Source organism: Anomaloglossus baeobatrachus, chromosome 1, assembly GCF_048569485.1.
Source record: "Anomaloglossus baeobatrachus isolate aAnoBae1 chromosome 1, aAnoBae1.hap1, whole genome shotgun sequence".
Classification (NCBI taxonomy): domain Eukaryota; kingdom Metazoa; phylum Chordata; class Amphibia; order Anura; family Aromobatidae; genus Anomaloglossus; species Anomaloglossus baeobatrachus.
The window spans coordinates 880,944,829-880,969,557 of NC_134353.1; the positions used below are offsets into that span (position 1 = coordinate 880,944,829).

A 24,729-nucleotide genomic window follows, 5' to 3' on the forward strand; every position below is an offset into this window, starting at 1 on the left:
GGTGGCGGCGGGGGAGATATATCTAACACCTGGTTGATGGACGAGATAAGGTCATTTACTATGGCGTCCCCTTCAGGTGTATCAAGATTGAGAGCAACGTCAGGGTCAGAGCCCTGAGCTGCGACGTCCGCCTCGTCCTCCAGAGAGTCCTCAAGCTGGGAACCCGAGCAGCGTGAAGAAGTCGGGGAAGATTCCCAGCGGGCCCGCTTAGCCGGTGTGGGACTGTGGTCCGGGCAGGAGTCCTCCACGTGAGACCTAGGGCCCCCCCTGGGAACGCGTTGCGGCGCGGACAGAGAGGGGCCTGGAGGCGACGATCCAACAGGGCCCGGGGCCTGTGGAAGGACCGGTCTGGACTGCAAAGCTTCAAGCAGCTTGGCAGACCATTTGTCCATAGACTGAGCCATGGATTGTGAAAGTGACTCAGAGAGTTTCAGCAAAAACGGCAAACTCTGTCCCTGCCGCCTGGACAGGGAGAGCAGGGGGGTCTGCCTGAGCCGAGGGGCCCCCTAGTGACCGAGGCTCCGGCTGAGCAAGCAAAACAGGGGTTGAGCATTGCTCACAGTGAGGGTAGGTGGAACCCGCAGGTAACTTAGCCGCACAAGAGGTACAGGTCGCAAAATAACCCTGTGCCTTGGCACCCTTGCTCCTTGTGGACGACATGCTGTTGTCTCCTAGGAGAGTGATCACTGAGGGTATATGGGAAAGGGTATACAGCCCGACTGAACAGAAATATATAAATATATAGTATCTATTCCGGCACCCTAAGGGGACCAGCACCGGAGTGACCGGTGTGGCTTACCGACCGCTAAAAAGCGGAGCGTGTGTCCTCCAGATTCCCTGCCTTAGGTCTCCCAGTGTTGCAGAGCTCTTTCCTGGAAATCCTCCACCGGCAGAATGCCAAAAAAAAATGGCTGCCGGAGCTCTCTGGGGAGGAGTGGGGCCGTGGGCGGCGCTAGAAAAGTGCGGGAATCTGGAGTCCCCACAGTGATCAGTGAGGGGGGAGGAAACATACAGGATGCTCCGGCCCTCACATCCGACGTCAGGTCGGCAGTCCCGCCCTTACCCCTGATAGACAGGCCCGGGGGCGGGAGTTTTGCTACTAGGCCGCAATTGAAGCCGGGGACTAAATTTAAGACCGCGGCCGACAAGCAGGCGCGGTCGGCGCGGAAGTCCGCCGGCCGTCACAAATAAGCAGCTGCTGCAGTGTCCGGGATGAAGGCGCTCCATGCACATCCCCCATGGGGACACAGAGTACCTTAGTGATGCAGGGCCCGGTCCCTGAGGATAAATAGACTCCTGTCCGACAGATTCCCACAGGGGCTGCGGAGGGAGCACGGTCCCAGTGAATGGATGACCGCTCAGGATCCCACTTCTCCCAGAGCCGCTAAGGGATGGTGAAGGAGACGGCATGAGGCTCCGGCCTATGTACCCACAATGGGTACCTAACCTTAACAGCACCGCCGACTTAGTGGGGTGAGAAGGGAACATGCCGGGGGCAGCGACAAAGAAATAGGAAAATAAAATTTTAAGCAAAAAATGGGAGTCAGGACACACTGTTATGGGGCGAGGATCTGCTGCTGACACTGTTATGGGGGTAATGACTACAAATTCTCTACTAAGGTACCCCAGCCTGGTAATGATCCCCCTGCCTTGTATATACAGTATATGTCCCTCATCCTGCTATATACCCCATCCTGGCATATGGCCCCATCCTGCTATATACGGTAACCCATCCTGGCATATACCCCCAACCTGCTACATACCCCCACCCTGCTATATATCCCCATCCTGCTCATATACCCACATTCTGCTCATATACCCCCATCCTGCTCATAATATACCCCCATCCTGCTCATATTATACCCCCATCCTGCTCATATTATACCCCCATCCTGCTCATATTATACCCCCATCCTGCTCATATTATACCCCCATCCTGTGGCACATAAAAAAAAAAGCGTTCATACTCACCTTACCTCACTCCCTGCAGCATCGCTCCTCCTCCCGTCTGTCAGCGCCGCTGAGTGGAGCCGTACCGTTCCCCTGCAGCATTGCGATGTCCTCCTGTGCCAGCGGCGGCTGCGTGTGGACACAGGCGCACAGCGATGACGTCATCGCAGTGTGCGCCGCTAGTCTCAGCGTCCGCCGCTGGCACAGGAGGACATTGCAATGCTGCAGGAGAACGGGGACGGCTCCACTCAGCGGCGCTGACACAGACAGGAGGACAACGCAATGCTGCAGGAGAACGGGGACGGGTCCACTCAGCGGCCGCCGACAGCCAGGAGGAGATCGCGGTGCTGCAGGGGAACGGTGACAGGTGAATATACTGATGATGATGTGCGGGGGGCAGTGAATACAACCGCACATGATCACTCCAGGCTGTAGTTGCCAGGGGTGATCATGCGGGCCGGCTGTTTATCCCTCGCCCATCCTCCCGCCCATCATCCCGCCCACCTGTCTACTCCTGCTTCATTGCTGAGAGATGGGCGGGAGGATGGGCGTGCATATTAAATGAGCGGGTCCACGTGGTCACGGCAGCCGCTGCTACAGCCTGCTCGTGCCCCCGATGACCCGCGCCACCGCAGAATCCTCATTCCCGGCCCTATATTCAGACCATAGAGGAGGGAGGGGTGGGGAGGAGAGGGAGGGGTGGGAGGAGAGGGAGGGGTGGCAGGAGAGGGAGGGGGGGGGGGGGGGAGGAGGAGAGGGAGGGGGGGGGGGGGGGGAGGAGGAGAGGGAGGGGGGGGGGGGGGGAGGAGGAGAGGGAGGGGGGGGGGGAGGAGGAGAGGGAGGGGGGGGAGGAGGAGAGGGAGGGGGGGGAGGAGGAGAGGGAGGGGGGGGAGGAGGAGAGGGAGGGGGGGGAGGAGGAGAGGGAGGGGGGGGAGGAGGAGAGGGAGGGGGGGGAGGAGGAGAGGGAGGGGGGGGAGGAGAGGGAGGGAGGGGAGGAGAGGGAGGGGGGGGAGGAGAGGGAGGGGGGGGAGGAGAGGGGGGGGGGGGAGGAGAGGGAGGGGGGGGAGGAGAGGGAGGGGGGGAGGAGAGGGAGGGGGTGAGGAGAGGGAGGGGGGGGGAGGAGAGGGAGGGGGGGGAGGAGAGGGAGGGGGGAGGAGAGGGAGTGGGGGAGGAGAGGGAGGGGGGGAGGAGAGGGAGGGGGGGGAGGAGAGGGAGGGGGGGGAGGAGAGGGAGGGGGGGAGGAGAGGGAGGGGGGGAGGAGAGGGAGGGGGGGAGGAGAGGGAGGGGGGGAGGAGAGGGAGGGGGGGAGAGAGGGAGGGAGGGTGGGAGGAGAGGGAGGGGGGGGGGGGGTGAGGAGAGGGAGGGGGGGGTGAGGAGAGGGAGGGGGGGGGGGGGAGGAGAGGGAGGGGGGGTAGGAGAGGGAGGGGGGGAGGAGAGGGAGGGGGGGGAGGGAGGGGGGGGGAGAGGGAGGAGAGGGAGGGGGGGGAGGAGAGGGAGGGGGGGGAGGAGAGGGAGGGGGGGGAGGAGAGGGAGGGGGGGAGGAGAGGGAGGGGGGGGAGGAGAGGGAGGGGGAGGAGAGGGAGGGGGAGGAGAGGGAGGGGGAGGAGAGGGGGGGGAGGAGAGGGGGGGGGAGAGAGGGAGGGGGGGGAGAGAGGGAGGGGGGGGGAGAGAGGGGGGGAGAGGGAGGGGGGGGGAGAGAGGGAGGGGGGGAGAGAGGGGGGGGGGGAGAGGGAGGCGGGAAGAGAGGGGGGGGGGGAGGGAGGGGGGGGATAGGGAGGGGGGGAGAGAGGGAGGGGGAGAGAGAGGGAGGGGGGAGAGAGAGGGAGGGGGAGAGAGAGGGAGGGGGAGAGAGGGACTGATCACGCGAGGCTGGTTTCTGTGCATGCTCAGTAGAGCAAGCAGGATCCTGTCTATCAGCATGCCAGCGTTCACATGCGTTTGTATGCAGTATAGTCAGGATCCAGCAATTTACAGTATTTGGACGCAGCTCAAAAACACTACAAGTAGCGTTTTTGAAAAATGTTAAAAAACTGCAAGTCGCTGGATCCTTACTATAACGCACGCAATCGCATGTGAACGCATGTTGACGCGAGTCCATTGCAAATGCATTGAAATGAAAACGCATTTGCACTGGATCCGTTTTTGCGTTAGAAAAATGTTCATGACGCATGTTAAAAAAAACGTAGTGTGAAAGCAGCCCAAGCTAAACTAATCCAAATTTTTCAACCTCTCATCATACGGGTGTGGCCTCCATTCCTTGCAATAATCTAGTTGCCCACCTTTGAACTCACTAACTTCTGAAAAACCTTTTTAAAATGTGGAGCTCAAAAGTAGATCCCATATTCTAGATGTGGCCTTACAAGTGATTTATAGATGTGATCACTGGATCTAATCTCTCTTTTTATACAGCCTAAAATCTTGTTTGCTTTTGCAGCTGTTGCCTGACATTGAGTGCTTTTGCTCAGCTTACTTGTAACCAGAATACCCAAGTTGCAACTCCGCTGTGCCTCTATCCAGTAGCAGCAGAGTTATGCACTGTTACAAATGTGACGCCCTAACAAAATCAGGGTGTCACAGAAGACTGCACCCCTCTTCTAGGTGCAGGATTCTCTTCTCTTTAGTCCTCCATCACAATCCCCATACTGGTACACATCATCAGCCATAAAAACCCTAGTCACCCCCCCATGACAATAGGGACACGCCAGTGGGCGGGACCACCAGGAGCAGACTTCCCCGTTTTACACGGAGTAGTTAAAACAAAGGACTCAAATTTAAAGTGCAGGTGGAAGGGCCCCTGTTCTGCTGTACCGGGGTGCAGAATCCAAACACACCCTCCGGAGGCTACTGGTAATTTGGTTTACCATCTTAACTGTGGGTCAAGTTATTTCAGAACTGTGAGTACACCAGCACCATCCGGTCCATCCCTGCAGACTGCACTCAGTCACACCATCCCACCTGTATCGGGGTCCTGGGACAACACCTCCCCTACCCGTAGAGGGGATAACATCCAGCTGCCCCACTCAATCAGTCCCGGGCACTACCTCCAGCGGCGGTGCCATCAAAACCACCGCATACCACGGGTGGCATAACTGACAAACCTCCCCTATATTTATAATCACCCCTTTTTCACTGGCGGGTGACAGACTGGTGCTCAGGCCCAGGTCCGGCTTCCCCTCGAGCCACCACAACGACCACGGATGCGAGCGTCTTGAGCAGCCCCCCTGCCGCGGTCTGTCCCCCTGCCTGCAACACAAACAATTCCAGATAGCATCTCAAAGTGCTGTGAGCTCTTCCCCCACACTCACTGCCGTAAGATGAAATCTGGAAGTATTTGTAATGATGCATTACTCAGCTCTGCTACATTTCTACACAGTAGCTGAAGAGATCAGTGAGGAGAGGAGGACAGGTATTTTTTTCCCCTTTATGTGGTTGCAGAGGAAAAATTACAAGCTCCCAGACACAAATATCCAGTTGAACTGTAAGATAAATCAGAACCTTAACTTTACAAAGGCAATATCCCTGCAATGGAGAGGAGATATTAAAAAATAAAAACAACATTTTACTCAGGTCTGAAGACACTATTCCACAATGTGGTAAGTGTAACATGCTCAATCTGGTGAGTGCTCCTCCTTGAGGAAAAAAAAAAAAAAGAAAGCAGCAAAAAGAGGACATAAACATGTTATCATACTGCACGCTATGTAAGCAGCGACCAAGCAGAGACCAGAACAGGGCGGCATCAGAAGAAAGTAATGAAAAAATGGAACATGTGGGAATCCTTCCGGCCTTTATTAATTACATTCCGCATGTGGCAACCAAATGTGCAGTTTAATCTGCTGCCAAACTCCAGGCGAAACAGACATGCCACGCTATACATGACAGCGCCCATTATCGGACCAGTCTCTGATGTCTATTACATAAACAGCACAGGCGTGGTAGTCGTCTATGCTGAATGTAGAGATACACGCAGGCACCATAGACTGTTTCCACAGTGATCTGGCCTTACACCAGAGATGGCAGTCACTCAAATGGTCGCTAGCCGATGGCTTATCCTTCCAACTGTCCACCCATATACATTCATGCCTGAGATGGCTCATCAGTCCATGAAACAAGGGGGTTAAGGGGTTAAGCCTGATCTTTCTCACCACCCCTATATACAGTGCTATTGAAATCTGCACGTTTTAGCTATGTTCAAAGGTTGCGTGTTTCTGTTCCGTGTTTTTTTCATGCAAATTAAAAGATACTTTTTACAATATCAGCAAAAGCGAAGAGATTTAAAAGGGACTGTTAGCAGATTTCTGCAATGTAACCTGAAGAGAGCAGGCTGCAAGTGTTAAAACAGAGATTTCAGCCCTGCCTCTGCAATCACAGAGTCTTTTTTTTTAGGCTAGCTTAAGCCTGTTATCTTTATCATTAGTGGGTCTCAGCAGCCCATGAATTGTAATCCAACTCCGCTCGTCTCTGTGATTAGCAGCTTCTGTCTATGGAAATGTACACTAAAAGCCTGGTGTGGGTGCAGGCAGCTCTCCCAGCACTGCTACATGCAACTCTCAAATCTTTCACTGTCAGAAAGGCTGTAGGTCACTCATCTAAGTGATACATCATTGAACTCAGGGCTGCTCGCAGATGAGGTGGAAAAACCTGCTGACAGATTCATGCACATGTTTATTTCCTGACAAACAAAAAACTGCTACATTTTTTTTTTAAAACTACAGGATGCCAATTCATTCAGCATTTTTTCACCCATAGAAAGTGTTAAAACACAAACAGCAAAAAAGCTGCCATCAACTTTTGAAGTGTTTTTGGTAAAACAAAACGCAGGTATAGCAGGCTGTGAAACCCAGCTATTTACGCAATTTTCACAGGTGAGCATTGATACTTGTATTTTTTCTATAGTAGTTTAATTTTCTGTTCTTACACTTCGTCTGTGATGTTTGGTGGGGTTGGTGAAGAGCTCATCTCACCCGTTCCCTATTTGGAGCCCAGCACTAGGGATACCTAGGGTCAGGTGACTGGCTTGACGAATGGGTGCGGAGCCTAATTGGGGTGGTCTGGGGGACCCCGGGGATCAGCAGTGGGGTTTGGTCTTCCCTTTCCCTGGACACGGGGTTTCCCTTTCCTTACGCGGTTCGCTTGGTGCTTCCCCATACCTAGCGTGACACTTAGACATTAAAAAAGGGGTTGTCTTTTTCAGCGGCATGGATGGCTCAAAGCAAAAAGTAACAATATATTCATGGGTCCAGCACAAGAAGTGCAATGCTCTGCACCAGGACCGAAAGCAAAGGCATCCCATTTCAGTTCCCTAACCGCTGCAGGCAATCACAGCCTGCTGGTCACTGCCTGCTTTCAGCATGTTTGAATAATCCATGTCAGCCTGAAAAGTTTTTATTGGGGCCTGAAAACCCCCTTCAATGTTTACAAGCATTAATGTATTGTGATCTGCCGCGCTGTGAAGGATGTCCTCATACATATTAGAAACCCCAGCAGTATTGGGGCGAAGGAGGTAATTTGCAATTGCAGCGAATTATATAGAAACTGCCCCATTTCATAATTGTGTAAGATTTGAACAAGACTGAGAATTACTGAAGCAAATCCTGACAAATGCTGTACTGAGCCAGCGAACACATGCAAAGCTCATGTCCACCATTCCTTCAGTCTTTGCGCTGTACCTGCATTTCTCCCTTTTCATCCGGTTTCGCCGCTTTGCAGTCTCTGTTGCATGCATTTTTCACGCTCTCTTTACAGCAGTTCATCAGCACTTCTACCACATAAATAGGATCCAGATCGCCAGTGTTCGGCTAAGAAGAAGAAATTACAAGAAAAATCACTTAAATGACACTAAGAAAAAAATCTGGACTATGAGAAATATTGAAACAAAACTTAGAAGCAGAACATTCATCCTACTTAAAAATACAATTCAGCCGCATTTCAGCTGCTCCTCTGTGTATACACAACACACCGAGGACATCCAGCTGTCTGCTCTACGGCTTCAGAGACTGAGGTACACCACATATCAACACATCCAAACATAGAAAATCTACACAGAAAATCATTTTGTAAAAACATTCCTGTACGGATCCTGAGTTACATCCTGTACTATACTTCAGAGCTGCAATCACTATTCTGCTGGTGCGGTCACTGTGTATATACATTACTTATCCTGTACTGATCCTGAGTTATATCCTATATTATATCCAAGAGCTGCACTCACTATTCTACTGCTGCAGTCAATATATACATACATTACTTATCCTGTACTGATCCTGAGTTACATCCTGTATTATACTCCAGAGCTGCACTCACTATTCTGCTGGTGCACTGTGTACATACATTACATTACATTATCCTGCACTGATCCTGAGTTACATTCTGTATTATACTCCAGAGCTGCACTCACTATTCTGCTGGTGTGGTCACTGTGTATATACATCACATTACTTATCCTGTACTGATCCCGAGTTATATCCAATATTATATCCAAGAGCTGTACTCACTATTCTGCTGCTGCAGTCAATATATACATACATTACTTATCCTGTACTGATCCTGAGTTACATCCTGTATTATACTCCAGAGCTGCACTCACTATTCTGCTGGTGCACTGTGTACATACATTACATTACTTATCCTGTACTGATCCTGAGTTACATCCTGTATTATACTCCAGAGCTGCACTCACTAATCTGCTAGTGCAGTCACTGTGTACATACATTACTTATCCTATACTGATCCTGAGTTGCATCCTGTATTATACTCCAGAGCTGCACTCACTAATCTGCTAGTGCAGTCACTGTGTACATACATTACTTATCCTATACTGATCCTGAGTTGCATCCTGTATTATACTCCAGAGCTGCACTCACTAATCTGCTAGTGCAGCCACTGTGTACATACATTACTTATCCTATACTGATCCTGAGTTACATCCTGTATTATACTCCAGAGCTGCACTCACTAATCTGCTAGTGCAGTCACTGTGTACATACATTACTTATCCTATACTGATCCTGAGTTACATCCTGTATTATACTCCAGAGCTGCACTCACTAATCTGCTAGTGCAGCCACTGTGTACATACATTACTTATCCTATACTGATCCTGAGTTGCATCCTGTATTATACTCCACCAGCAGAATAGTGAATACAGGATATGTAACTCAGGATCAGGTAAGTAATGTAATGTAGGTACACAGTGACTGCACCAGCAGAATAGCGAGTGCAGCTCTGGAGAATAATACAGTATGTAACTCCGGATCAGTAATTTAATTTATGTACACTGTGACTCCACCAGTAGAATAGTGAGTGCAGTTATGGAGTCACTGTGTACATACATTACTTATCCTGCACTGATCCTGAGTTACATTCTGTATTATACTCCAGAGCTGCACTCACTATTCTGCTGGTGTGGTCACTGTGTATATACATCACATTACTTATCCTGTACTGATCCTGAGTTATATCCAATATTATATCCAAGAGCTGTACTCACTATTCTGCTGGTGTAGTCAATATATACATACATTGCTTCTCCTGTACTGATCCTGAGTTACATCCTGTAATACACTCCAGAGCTGCACTCACTATTCTGCTGGTGCAGTCACTGTGTACATACATTACATTACTTATCCTGCACTGATCCTGAATTATATCCTATATTATACCCCAGAGCTGCCCTCACTATTCTGCTGGTGCAGTCACTGTGTATATACATTACTTCTCCTCTACTGATCCAGTGTTATACTCCAGTGCTGCCTTATAAAGGTTTCCTTGTGTTTATAAATCATGACTGATTGATTGGCGGCTGTGTCACCATTCAGCAGCCTATAGCACTCACTGCTCATGTTATTCCCAGTGACTCGGCTGCAGTACCAGTTGTGGCCACACACACTCACACAGCGCTGTGCGTAAATAAGCAATGAAAAAGCCACAAGTCTTTATTTTGCTGATAATTGGCGGACACAACTGATCATATATCACTGGTGTATCTGGGCGATGGACAACAGGATTTAAAAATATTGATAATTTCCTTTAAACAATGGTACAGAATCCCCCAGAATCCCTTGCGGTGCGGGGCGATTGTCTCCTGGCTGCAGTATATTCACACTGCTCATCCTAATCGCTTTCTCTCAAATATAAAAGCAACCAGAAACCCAGAGCAGAGAACATAACTCCGCCACCCGGGAGCCGCAGCCAAGTCTTACTGGAGCGCGGCCCGTGCACATTACAGCGGCCGGTACATGGCGCTTCCCTACGTTCCTGCACCGGTTCACGCGGTGCTCACTGTATCCTTCATCGCTATTATTCTCCACCCACACATCCTGCAAGTGAACAAGCTCAGATTCCCAAAAATAAAGCCTCTCCCGTGTGTCTCACCATTTCTACTAAGCTGCAATTTTTAATCCCAGAAAGTGGAAACGTTAGGAAACAGACCGTTTTATGGGGTGTCTGCTGCGCCCGCGCAGGACCCTGGAAGTGTATTACTGAGTCGGGGCAGCGATGGAGAAGTTAGTTTCTTAGTAAAGGATTGCTCATTTTATATTTATCATGTCTTTCCTCACCAATTGTGGGGATCCTAAGAGCGGAGGGGCGGCCGCACTAGTAAATAATAAACCCCCGTCAATGTAATCACCCCTGTCATGCACTTGGCCTTAATCACAGAGCCTGTGCGGACAAAAGGATGGTGGCCCCTACAAGCCTGATATCATAAGTGCTCCAAGAGCTCAGGCACTGATAACATATCCTTGCAAAAAGGTCATTAATTACAGAAAACCGCTTAATGGGGCTGTCCACTACTTTGACATTTATGGCCTATCCTTAGGATAGGTCATCAATGTCTTATCGGCCAAGGTCCGACACGCCATATTCCGACTGATCAGCTGATCTGTCTCAGTGGTGGCAGCAGGCGGCTGGAAACGCTCAGTTCCGGAGCTGCTCCATCTTCTGATAGCGGCTGCCGTCGGGTACTGGACATCCGCTTTCATAGGAATGGGAGGCGGATATGCACTACCTGCCGCAGCTGCTATCAGAAGACGAAGCAGAGCCAAAACTGAGCATTGTCTGCTGCCAAGACCAAGATCAGCTGATTGGTGGGGGTGCGGCGTGTCAGACATTGATGACCTATCCTAAGGATAGGCCATCAATGTCAAAACAGTGGACAACCCCTTTTAATAGGTTTAGTACCCCTTTCGAAAAAGTGTCCAGAGAAGAGATGGCTATAAAAGTCTTACCTATACTTCCATAGTCTCCGCTAAGAACGGGATTAATGGCGTCCCATCCATACAGTCACTTGTCCGCTAAGGCTACTTTCACACATCCGGCTTGAGCCCTGCGGCTCAATCCGGCTGTGCAAGCTATGCAACGGATGCGGTGAATACACCGCATCCTTTGCATAAGTTTTTCCCATGCGGCCCGCCCGGTTTTTGCCGCTTGCGGCATGCTACTGAGCATGCGCAGTGGCAAAAACCGCATGCGGCGGCCGGATGCGGTATTTGCCGCATCGCGCCGCATCCGGCCGCCATAGGCATGCATTGAGAGATGCGCCGCATCGGCCGAATGCGGCGCGATGCGGTTTTTTTTGCCGCACGAAAAAACGTGCCAGGCAACGTTCCATCCGGCCGCCGCATCGGCTAAATCTGCCGCATGCGGCAAAAAACGGATGGAACGCAAGGCCAGGCGGCACAATGCGGCACTAATTAAAGTCTATGCAGGAAAATCGCAACCGGCAGCAAAAAAAACCGGTTGCGATTTTCCTGCAAAGTGCCGGATTGTGCCGCAGAAGAAAAACCGGAGGTGTGAAAGTACCCTAAGATTAACAATTGGTTGAAGGATCAAGTGACTGATGGACGGGACATCACCTCCTCCGATTCTGATGGTGCCAAGGCTACTGGGGTGTGGACAGGTAACTCTTATTTTTGTAAAAAGGGGTTGCCACAACTTGGTTGACCCCTTCTCAAATGATGTACTCACCGAGTAAATAAAAAAACCTTATACTCCCCTTTGTCTCGCACCCGCACAGGGTCTCCACCCGAGCGCAGCAGCCAATCATCGGCCGCTGATGGGCTGCAGTGCTCATTTCTTCCCCGGGAGTCCTAGTTATAACCTGGAAAAGCGTGCACAAAGCTGCGCACCGGTGGCCAACGACTGTTATGCCCCATGAGCACCCAATGTCACGCGAGACCCAGCACAGTAGGTGAGCATAGGGGGTTTTATTTGTATTTTACTCAGGGGGTTATAGCCTTTAAGAAAGTGTTATCTAAGCAGATGACAACCCCGGTAAAAGCTATCCCTCCCCATTGGCCACTCAAAAAGAAAGAAAGAAAAAAAAAAAAAAAAAAAAAAAGATGACAGCGCAGATGTCTATATACATATAAACAAGACCTAGAGCACACAACGCACCTTGACATTTGACTTTTTGGAGAAGTTGACCACGACGCCCCATCCAAAGTCGTTCTCTTCGTTCTTGACCTGTAAACATAAAAAAGCGAAAATCGAGAAGACATTTGTTACAGCTTCCACATGCCGCAGCGGAGAACAGATGTATTAAATCACACTTCTGCAGGGGGCAATGGGGTGAAACGCAAGATCATGTTTAATAAGGGGCTGAGAAGTGTAAATCTGCTCATTATGAAATCTTATGTCAAAAGCTGTGAAGACGTATAAATGACTAATGGAAAAGTCATAAAACCGGACTCCAATTGGCAGAGAAGGAGCGGGTGACAGCATTTATTGTGAAAATGCCCGGGCAGCAGCTGCTCGGCCCAAAGAGAGCTACAACAACAGCGTGAAAATGCCATGAAGGACGCAGAATCCCGGTGTTACGGTACATCGCCTGCGCGTGGAATACTGCGCTATACACTGTATGCCGGGGCAACGCCGAGAGGCAGCATTCTGATTGGTGGAGATTAGACTTCCGGTAATACTCATGACTCTGGAACAGTCCTATTTGTATGATTGGCAGAGTGTTACCGTGTCCGTATGACTGGCGAGTATTACAGTTCCTGTATCATTGGTGGTGTGTTATTTCCGCATGATTGGTGCAGTATTATCGTGTCCGTACGATTGGTGCAGTATTATCGTGTCCGTACGATTGGTGCAGTATTATCGTGTCCGTACGATTGGTGCAGTATTATCGTGTCCGTACGATTGGTGCAGTATTATCGTGTCCGTACGATTGGTGCAGTATTATCGTGTCCGTACGATTGGTGCAGTATTATCGTGTCCGTACGATTGGTGCCGTATTATCGTGTCCGTACGATTGGTGCCGTATTATCGTGTCCGTACGATTGGTGCCGTATTATCGTGTCCGTACGATTGGTGCCGTGTTACAGTGTCCGTACGATTAGTGCCGTGTTACTGTGTCCGTACGATTGGTGCAGTATTATCGTGTCCATACGATTGGCGCAGTGTTACAGTGTCCGTACGATTGGTGCAGTATTATCGTGTCCGTACGATTGGCGCCGTGTTATTGTCTATACAATTGACGCTGTGTTACCATGTCCGTACGATTGGCGCTGTGTTACCGTGTCCGAATGTTTGGCGCAGTGTTACAATTTCCATGTGATTGGCCCCATTTTACTATGTCCGTATGACTGTCGCTGTGTTACAGTTTCCATATGATTGGCGCCGTGGTACAGTGTCCGTACGATTGGCGCCGTGGTACAGTGTCCATATGATTGGCCCCATTTTACAGTTTCTGTATGATTAGCGCCGTGTTACCATGTCCGTATGATTGGTGCCAAATTACAGCTACCTGCACAGCGGGTGAATGTGTGAGACAATGGTGCTTTGACGTGCCAGGTACAACGTGTACCCCTGCACCAATATACTGGAATAGCCATACACATTCAGTGTAGATCGCCCTAGTCACCCGGATAGCTTAGAGAATGGACAATCATCTAATGATTATGGAGGACTCCCAACTGTTTAAAAATGGCTAATGTCAAAACAAAAAAAAGAGAATTTTGTTTACTTACCGTAAATTCTTTTTCTTATAGTTCCGTATTGGGAGACCCAGACCTTGTGTGTTTAGCTTCTGCCTCCGGAGGACACACAAAGTACTACACTTAAAAGTGTAGCTCCTCCCTCTGAGCTTATACACCCCCTGGTGAGCCAGTCCCAGCCAGTTTAGTGCAAAAGCTGAAGGAGAATAGCCACCCACAAGTAGAACAGAGCAAGAGCCGGAACAACCGGAGACTCTGTCCACGACAACAGCCGGTGATAACACACGGAACAAGAATTTGCCAACAGGGAGGGTGCTGGGTCTCCCAATACGGAACTATAAGAAAAAGAATTTATGGTAAGTAAACAAAATTCTCTTTTTCTTTATCGTTCCTTTGGGAGACCCAGACCTTGGGACGTTCCAAAGCAGTCCCTGGGTGGGAAATAAACAAAAAAAACTAAGAAGTAGGCAGAACCTAACTTCACAAATGGGCGACAGCCGCCTGAAGGATGTGTCTGCCCAAGCTCGCATCTGCCGAACCATGAGCATGCACTTGGTAGTGCTTCGAGAAGGTATGCAGGCTAGCCCAAGTGGCAGCCTGACAGACTTGTTGAGCCGTAGCCTGGTGCCTAAAAGCCCAAGAGGCACCGACAGCTCTGGTCGAGTGTGCCTTGATCCCCGGCGGGGGAGGCACCTGAGTACTCTGGTAGGCGTCCGAAATAGTCGATCTAATCCAACGGGCTAAGGTCGGCTTAGAAGCAGGGAGGCCCTTGCGCCGACCTGAGGTTAGCACAAAAAGAGAGGTGCACCACCTGAGCGCAGCGGTGCGAGACACATAGATCCGGAGAACACGCACCAGATCTAGAGTATGCAGCGCTTTTTCAAAGCGATGAACAGGGGCCGGACAGAAGGAAGGTAAGGTAATGTCCTGGTTAAGGTGGAAGGGAGAGACCACCTTAGGAAGAAAGTCCGGAGTTGGACGTAGAACCACCTTGTCTTGATGAAAAACTAAAAAAGGTGACTCCGAGGAGAGCGCAGCCAAATCAGAGACTCTCCTGAGAGAAGTTATGGCAACCAGAAAGGCCATTTTCTGAGAAAGACGATACAAAGAAACCTCCCTAAGAGGCTCAAAAGGGGGTTTCTGCAATACCGTGAGGACCAAGTTAAGGTCCCAGGGATCCAAGGGCCGCCGATAAGGCGGAATGATGTGAGACGCGCCTTGCATGAAGGTGCGGACCTGAGCCAGCCGAGCGAGACGCCGCTGGAACAGAACTGACAGAGCTGAGACTTGTCCCTTGAGAGAGTTGAGGGACAGTCCTAGCTGCAGACCGGACTGTAGAAAAGACAGAAGGGTCGGCAAAGAGAATGGCCAAGGAGGATGGCCGGTAGAGCGACACCAGGACAGGAACATTTTCCAAGTCCTGTGATAGATCTTAGCGGAGGAAGACTTACGGGCCCGAGTCATAGTGGAGATGACTTCAGGAGGAATACCAGAAGCCGTCAAAATCCAGGACTCAAGAGCCACGCCGTCAATTTGAGGGCCACAGAATTCGGGCGGAAAAACGGACCTTGTGAGAGTAGATCTGGATGGTCCGGGAGATGCCACGGCATCTCTACGGACAGTTGGAGCAGGTCCGGATACCAAGCTTGCCTGGGCCAGTCCGGTGCAATGAGGATGACTCGACGGCCCTCCATTCTGATCTTGCGCAGGACTCTGGGCAAGAGAGCTAGAGGGGGAAACACGTAGGACAGACGAAACTGGGACCAGTCTTGAACCAGAGCGTCCGCGGCGAAGGCCTGAGGATCGTGGGAGCGAGCCATGTAAACAGGAACTTTGTTGTTGTGACGGGATGCCATTAGGTCCACATCCGGAGAGCCCCATTTGCGGCAGATTGACTGAAACACTGCCGGGTGCAGAGACCACTCGCCACCGTCCACGCTTTGACGGCTGAGATAATCTGCCTCCCAGTTTTCCACGCCTGGGATGTGGACTGCGGATATGGTGGACTTGGAGTCCTCCGCCCATTGAAGGATGCGTTGTACCTCCATCATTGCCAGGCGTCTGCGTGTCCCGCCTTGGTGATTGATGTAGGCAATCGCTGTCGCGTTGTCTGACTGGACTCGAATGTGCCTGCCCGCCAACAGGTGGTGAAATGCTAGGAGAGCTAGAAGCACGGCTCTGGTTTCCAGCACATTGATTGAAAGGGATGACTCGGACGGAGTCCAAGTGCCCTGCGCTCTGTGGTGGAGACACACCGCTCCCCAGCCGGATAGACTGGCATCCGTGGTGAGAATCACCCAGGACGGGGCCAGGAAGGAGCGCCCTTGGGACAGGGAGAGGGGCCGAAGCCACCACTGAAGATAGCTCCTGGTCCGTGGCGACAGAGCCAGTAACCTGTGTAAGGAGGAAGGCCGCTTGTCCCAACAGCGGCGAATGTCCAGCTGCAGGGGGCGCAGATGGAGCTGGGCAAAGGGAACAGCCTCCATGGACGCCACCATTTGACCCAGCACCTGCATCAGACGCCTGAGGGTATAACGACGGGGCCTCAGCAGAGAGCGCACCGCTAGCTGGACTGACTGTTGTTTGATTAAGGGCAACTTCACAAGTGCCGGCAAAGTCTCGAACTGCATCCCTAGGTACGTGAGACTCTGGGTCGGAGTCAGAGTGGATTTGGGCAGATTGACAAGCCACCCGAATTGGGCTACAGTGGCGAGAGTGAGCAAGACACTCCGCTGACAGTCTGCGCTGGATGGAGCCTTGACTAGAAGGTCGTCCAGGTAAGGGAGCACTGCCAACCCCTGGAGGTGCAGAACCGCAATCACTGCTGCCATGACCTTGGTGAATACCCGAGGGGCCGTGGCTAACCCGAAGGGGAGAGCCACGAATTGGAAATGATCCTCTCCTATTGCAAAACGTAACCAACGCTGGTGTGAAACTGCAATTTGCACATGTAGATAGGCATCTCTGATGTCGATGGACGCCAGGAAATTCCCTTGGGTCATTGAGGCAATGAATGATCGCAGAGACTCCATGCGAAAATGCCGCACCCGAACATGCTTGTTGAGAAGCTTGAGATCCAGGATGGGCTGGAAGGTACCGTCCTTTTTGGGAACTAGGAAGAGATTTGAGTAAAAACCTCTGAACCGTTCCCGAGCGGGAACTGGTACAATTACTCCGTTTGCCTGCAAGGATGCCACGGCCTGTGAGAAGGCGGCGGCCTTGGAGCAGGGGGGAGTTGAGAGAAAAAATCTGTTTGGCGGGCTGGAAGAGAATTCTATCCTGTAGCCGTGAGATATGATATCTCTCACCCACTGATCGGAGACTTGTCTTAACAAAGCGTCGCCAAAGTGGGAGAGCCTGCCACCGACTAAGGACGTTGCTGGAGCGGGCAGAGAGTCACGAGGAGGCTGCCTTAGTGGCAGAACCTCCTGCGGACGCGCTTTTGGGCGCCAGTTGGATTTCTGGTCCTTAGCTGAGTTAGCGGACGAGGCGGAGGGCTTAGAGGACGACCAGTTGGAGGAACGAAAGGAACGAAACCTCGACTGATTCCTACCCTGGGCGGGTTTCCTGGTCTTGGTTTGTGGCATGGAAGTACTCTTCCCGCCAGTAGCTTCCTTAATAATTTCATCCAGCTGTTCACCGAACAGCCAGGAACCAGCAAAAGGGAGCCCAGCAAGGTACTTCTTTGAAGAAGCATCTGCCTTCCACTCTCGAAGCCACAAGATCCTGCGGATAACGAGGGAATTAGCCGAAGCCACCGCAGTGCGGTGAGAAGCCTCTAGCATGGCAGACATGGCATAAGATGAAAAAGCTGAAGCTTGAGAAGTTAAGGCAACCATCTCAGGCATAGATTCCTTGGTGAGGGAATGCATCTCCTCTAGAGAAGCAGAGATGGCTTTGAGAGCCCACACTGCTGCAAAAGTCGGGGAAAACGCGGCCCCCGCCTCTTCATACACAGATTTGGCCAGAAGGTCAATCTGACGGTCAGTGGAATCCTTAAGTGAGGTGCCGTCAGCCACCGACACAACGGTCCGGGCTGAGAGCCTAGACACCAGGGGGTCTACCTTTGGGGAGTGAGACCATTCCTTGACCACCTCAGGTGGAAAGGGAAAACGGTCATCAGAACCACGCTTTGGGAAGCGTTTGTCAGGACAGGCCCTGGGTTTGGTCACAGCGGTCTGAAAACTGGAGTGGTTAAAGAACACACTCTTTACTCTCTTAGGCGAGGTAAACTGGTGCTTTTCTGCCAGAGAGGGTTGCTCCTCTGATACTGGCGGATTGAGATCCAGCACAGAATTAATAGAAGCAATCAAGTCACTAAGATCTGACTCACCCTCGAGATCGATGGGGTACATGGAGTTAGCCTCCGAGCCCCCCGTAAGGGCATCCTCCTCATCTTGCGAGTCAGCTCTTGAATCCGAGCCACGGGATGAGGAGGGAGAGGAAAACCTGCGCCTTCTCTTAGGAGGACGGGGTCTGGGACCTGATGATGAATCCTCTGTGAGCTCCGATGGACGGAGGTCAGAGGATAGGGATCCTAAAGGACCCTTAGCAAGAGCATTAGAGGCACCCTGTGAGGAGGGCTGATGCATATTCAAAGTCCTGGACAAAAGTCCCATGGACTCAGCAAATGACTGGGATATAGACCTAGAGAAGGACTCTACCCAGGCCGGGGGTTCCGCCACAGGTGCAGAGGCAGCCGGAGAGACCCCTGGGGGTGAGACTCCAGGCTGTGGCACCGCCAAGTTAGAGCAGACATCACAATGTGGATAGGTGCTCGGCTCAGGCAGCAGGAGCTTACATGCAGCGCATACAGTATAAAGCTTTGGAGCCTTGCTCCTCGTGTGAGACATGCTGCTGGAGTGGGGGCTCTGCAAGAGAATGAACCCCAGGGAGAATATACAGAGGTCCACAACCAGAGACTGGTTGTGGCTTACCAGACCGCTGGAAGCGGTGTTGTGTGCCCTCCAGATCCCGAAGCCCGGACCCCCAATGCACGGCACCTCAGCAGGGATGCAGAGTGCAGAAAAGCCCAGCGCAGAGTGAACTCTGCCTAAGAAAATGGCCGCCGGAGCGAAGAGAGGGGGCGGGACTTGGGGGCGTTCCTGTAGGAGAGCGGGAACTGGAGGGCCATAGAGACCTGCAGGGGAGGAGACACGCCCCAGCAGTGGGGAGTGTCCCTCCCCTGTGCAGGACGGCCGCCGGGAGGAGCCGTGCCTGTCCCTCTGCATGAGTGACATGCGAGGGTAGTTAACAGAAACTAGGCCTCCGGCAAAGCCGGGGCCTAAATTTAAGCGGCGAGGCCGACGCGCAGGCACCATCGGCGCGGTTCTCGGGCGAAAGCTAGAGAACCCGCCGGAAATGCCAATATAAATACATTCAGCATACTCTCCCCATACAATAAAGAACAGGGACCCCCAACATTTAAACGTCTCAGGTACTTAGCTGCTGAGACGCAGGGCCAGGTCCCTGGGGATGAGTGCTCCGGTCCAGCAGAATCCTCAAGGGGCTGTGGATGGAGACCGGTCTCCTGCCAGGCATGGAGACCGTGCTGGCTCCCACTTCAAGCCAGAGCCCAGGAGGGATGGTGAAGGAGCACGGCATGTAAGGCTCCAGCCTTGGAAATCAACCTTACAACACCGCCGACACAGTGGGGTGAGAAGGGACATGCCGGGGGTCCAGACGTGGACCCGCACTTCTTCAATCTCTTCCAAAAAAGGAAAAAAATCATGAGAATGCATGTGTGGATGTATGCCTCCTGAACACAAAGCGATAAACTGGCTGAGACTGGCTCACCAGGGGGTGTATAAGCTCAGAGGGAGGAGCTACACTTTTAAGTGTAGTACTTTGTGTGTCCTCCGGAGGCAGAAGCTAAACACCCAAGGTCTGGGTCTCCCAAAGGAACGATAAAGAAATTGGGGCATTTGGACTTTGAAGTCAACATAGGAAAATGATAGCCGGTTATTCACCCTTATAACCACATTCTGGTAACATATATGGAAAATGTTGGTAAAAAGAGCTGATGGCTGAATGAGCATTCAGTTTCTCTTATCTTTATGGCCATTCTTAAGGTGCCTTTATATCACTAGCAATGTTCATTTGCCCGAAAATTGTGCAGTGTTAAAAAGGCAGCCAAGCATCCCATAGATGAGCAATAGACTTGTCAGTTGGGTGAAAAGAGCTTGGACCGAACTAATTGATCAACAGGAAGTGAGTGCTATGGCTGCTGTCACTTCCTGTTGATTGCTCATTTGGTCCAAAAGGCAGGGAGACAGAAACCAGCGCTGATTGCTGGCGGAGCTCATGTAACATTCAGTGAGCCCTGGCACCGCGATCCTGGATACCGCTGGAATAGCGCCGGTACTGGAGGTGAGTATAGGCTTTTTTACTTTACCTGGAGGAAACATGGAATCAGAAGGGGTTGGTCCTAGTAGTGGACAACCCTTGAAGCTTCAGCAGTTGGGCACATCTAATCAATATGACAATGTCCATTGGGAAAAATATGTAAGAAAAAAAAAAAAATCTATCTACAAAAAATTCAATTTACATCCTTACCTTAACCAGCCGCCCGGGCTGCAGAAAAGGGAGGCAAAACTTGGGCTTGTGGATGTATTCTTCAATCTCTTTAGCGAGCTTGGCAAGCTGCTGGCGAATCTTGTAATAGGTGACAACACTTTCCTCATTCGTAATCTGAATAGTGTTATATTGTTCCTCCAACTTCTTCACCTCTACAAAAGAGGGACAAAGAGGGACAAAGAGGGACAAAGAGGGACAAAGAGGGACAAAGAGGGACAAAGAGGGACAAAGAGGGACAAAGAGGGACAAAGAGGGACAAAGAGGGACAAAGAGGGACAAAGGACAATTTAAGGATTAACACTTCAAACACGGTACGATGTGAGCAGCAACAGTATGGTCATCACATGTTACATCTGCCCTCCAGAAGTAGCACTTTAGTACTGAGCAGCCTTTAAGGCTATGTTCACATGTTGCATTTCTGCTGCGTTTTTTCTTACAGCCAAATCCTGCTCTCTAAAGGCTGCTTTACACACAACGATATCGCTAGCGATCTCGTTAGCGATGTGACACGCAAGATCGCAGATAAGAATTGCCGAGATAGCACATAGGTCGTTTTTGGAGCGCCGGTCACATGTGCGATCTCGGCAAATCGCATCTGCGATCTGGCATGTCACATCACTAATGAGATCGCTAGCGATATCGTTGTGTGTAAGGCAGCCTTTAGGCTATATGCTCACGCTGCAGATTTGGGGCAGACATTTTCTGCATCAAATCTGCCCCTTTTGGCAGAAAAACTCACCAAAAAACAAACACATCTGGTTTTGGTGCGTTTTTTATTGAAGTTAATGGGCGGAAGGGCCAAAATAACCAAAAAACGCCTCAACAGTTGACATGGTGCAGTTTTTTGTCTACATCAAAATCAGCACCAAATCTGCAAAAAAAAACAAAACATTGGCACAGCACTTCAGAAGTTTTAGACTTTGCTGGCTTCAGGATAGGCATGCAGATTTACGGGAAAAAAACCCCACAAAAAACCAGCATAAAAAAAGCATAAAAAAACGCAGCATGTGCACAAGGCCATAGCAGTAAAAAGGTGCTTCAAAAAAGAAGGTTTTGCTGCATTTTTGGTTTAATATATGTAGTTTCATTTAACACAAAAGTAGCAAAAAACACAACAGTTGCATTTTTTCTGTGTTTTTGCACTCTGCTTTCAATGGTGAAAAAATGCTTCAAACACACTGAAAATTGACATCATCCTTCTTTAACCCTAGAACGCATACCTGGGGCCTCGCAGGCCTGCTAGGTCATTTGTTTTCTATGGTAGATTGTTATGCTTGCGCGTTCTAGGGTTAAAAAATGCAGCCTTGGTCTCTGTCACTTCCCAGCAGCGCAGTCTTCACCACGCTGTTTTTCTGGTTCTAGGGCTCGTGGTTCCTGCAGCAGCCGGTTACAGGCTCCGATCTCGTGCTATACTTTGTAGCCAGGTGAGCACAAACGGCATATATTGTTATCAGTCCACTGGATAAGACCCCATTTGCGCTGTTTTCTTAGGCTCCTGTCAGATTGCGTTTTTCCCTACGTTCACAGGTCCCGTCGGAGCATCCGTCCGAACCGCCCCTCCCCCACTGTGCAAAGCGTGTTTCGGACGCATGCGCAGGCAGGGCCATTCCCTGTATTTGAGCACATTACGTTAGTGTGTGGTCTGTTTTGTGCCATTTTTGCACATATACGTTTTCTGCAGACGGACACCCCAACGTAGTCGACTAAGTTGGGGTGTGCATCTGCAGAAAATGTATATGTGCAAAAATGGCACAAAACAGAGCACACGCTAACGTAATGTGCTCAATTACAGTGAATGTTGCCGCATGCATCCGAAACACGCTTTGCACAGTGGGGGAGGGGCGGTTCGGACGGATGCTCCGACGGGACCTGTGAACGTAGGGAAAAACGCAATCTGAAGGGAGCCTTATACTTTCTCATTTACACCATGAAACGGTGCAGACAAGGAAACCTCACTTACTTTCTGCTACTCCAGGAATGGCTCTGTAATGCTGGAACTGATAGAAGGACTTTTCCAGCATGTATTCAGGGTTAATTTCCTCCACACGGAGCAGGTTCAGTACCATGTTGTATGTGAGGTGGAATGCACTGTTTAGTGGATCGGCTGACCCCTGAAAGAGAGATAAAACAAAAACAAAAAAATAAGGCTAAGTTCACACTTCAGTTGTTTTCAATCCGTCAGGTCCGTCAGCAACGGATCAGTTGTTTTTTAGGGTACTTTCACACTTGCGTTTATTTCCTTCCGTTACAATCCGCCCTTTTGGAAAACAGCGGAATCCATTAACAGATTCCGCTGTTTCCATAGACTTGTATGGGTGACGGATTGTACCAAAAGGACCTGCGTTGCTTCCGCCCAGCGGGAGGAACGCAGCATGTAACGTTATTTTGAGCAGCGGAATCCTCTGGATTTCACTGCGCATGCTCTTTTTTTTTTTTTTTTAAATCAAACTTTATTTTGGCTCGCGGTGGCCGAACGTTCAGCTGAGCGCCCGGCCGTCGGCAAGCGACCGCGCTCAGCTGAGCGACCGGCCGCCGGCATGCCCGGCCGCCGGCAAGTCACAGCGCTCAGCTGAGCGACCGGCCGCCGGCATGCCCGGGCGCCGGCAAGTGACAGCGCTCAGCTGAGCGCCCGCCCGCCGGCATGCCCGGGCGCCGGCAAGTGACAGCGCTCAGCTGAGCGCCCCGCCCGCATGTCCGGGCGCCGGCAAGTGACAGCGCTCAGGTGAGCGCCCGCCCGCCGGCATGCCCGGGCGCCGGCAAGTGACAGCGCTCAGCTGAGCGCCCGGCGGTCGGCTGCAGGGAGCGATCAGCTGATCACCCAGCGGCCGGCTACTGGGAGTGATCAGCTGATCACCCGGCGGCAGGCTGCAGGGAGCGATCAGCTGATCACCCGGCGGCCGGCTGCAGGGAGCGATCAGCTGATCACCCGGCGGCCGGCTGCAGGGAGCGATCAGCTGATCCCCCAGTGGCCGGCTACTGGGAGCGATCAGCTGATCACTCGGCGGCCGGCTACTGGGTGCGATCAGCTGATCGTTCACAATAGTCTGCCGCTGGTAAAAAAAAAAAAAAAAATCAAAATGAATTGCGTTGTTTTGCAGCATCCGTTGCATCCGTTGTGCCACTATATGCAACACATCTGTTGCATCCGTTACACAACGCAATGCAACGGATACCGTTCAACGCAAGTGTGAAACTAGCCTTAGATGTCAACTGATGCAACTGATGTGTTTTTCACAGGATTCCTTTCACAGGAATCCTGTGAAAAAACGGATCAGTTGCGTCCGTTACATCCGCTGTGCGTCCGTTTTTTGACGGATCAGTCATGATCTGTCTGTGTTTGGGACAGCCCAGTGGGCGTGCCAAACATGCTGGGCATGCTCAGTAGAGCATGACGGAATCCAGCGCTGGATTCCGTCGTAAGACGGATTACGACGGAATCCAGCACCATAGACATACATTGCAAGTGTGACGGACGGCGACGGATTCCTGCGTGGAGCGTTGTTTTCGACGGCCCGAAAAACATTACATTCTGCTTTGCTCCCCGCCCGGCGGTCAGTCAAAAAACGACGGACCGCGACGCAGCGGACGCAACGCAGGGTCATCAGTCGCAATCCGCCACTAATGCAAGTCTATGGGACACAACGGAATCCGCTAAATGGATTCTGTTGTTTACCATAGCGGCGGATTTCGACTGATACATTTTAGCGGAAATGTGAACTTAGCCTAAAAAAAAAATGGGAAAAAATAAATGAGAATTAAACATAAGACAAGATGCTATTAAAGGGAACCTGTCATGTCTCCTCTGCCCTCCAGCCCAGCAGGATTGATATCTGTATGACAACATTCCCTGCCGGCCCAGCCCTGTATAACGCTATTCACTAAAATCAATGTTAGAAAAAGGGTTTAGGAACTCCGCTGTTCCTGTGCTAATTAGGGAATGGAGTATTCGCAGGGGCATTGTTTACCCAGACTATTCGGCCCTCTTCCATTTGATCACGCCCCTGTCTGCGTGATAACATGATTTCCAGGAGTCATTGTCACCACCTGGACATCTTGCGCATTCATGCGGTTTTGTTCGCTCACATTGAGACTCTGAAGCCGGGCTGCCCAGCAGACTCTCCTCCCCGTGCCTCTGATGCCGGGCTACCCAACAGACTCTCCTCCCCGTGCTTCGGAATCCGGGCTACCCAGCAGACTCTCCTCCCCGTGCTTCGGAATCCGGGCTACCCAGCAGACTCTCCTCCCCGTGCTTCTGATGCCGGGCTAC

At 51.2% G+C, this 24,729-nt stretch overlaps 1 protein-coding gene across 1 annotated transcript in view; it reads right to left on the reverse strand.

The window, feature by feature from the left end:
* Window positions 1–24,729, reverse strand: part of MTREX (Mtr4 exosome RNA helicase) — a 243,536-nt gene that overhangs the window by 37,035 nt on the left and 181,772 nt on the right. Inside the window, exons 16-19 of the mRNA XM_075326525.1 lie at window positions 22,423–22,573; window positions 20,442–20,614; window positions 12,343–12,411; window positions 7,617–7,745 (exon numbers count right to left, since the gene is read on the reverse strand). Of these exons, the coding sequence (XP_075182640.1) occupies window positions 7,617–7,745; window positions 12,343–12,411; window positions 20,442–20,614; window positions 22,423–22,573 (522 nt within the window). The remainder of the gene's footprint in view (window positions 1–7,616; window positions 7,746–12,342; window positions 12,412–20,441; window positions 20,615–22,422; window positions 22,574–24,729) is intronic.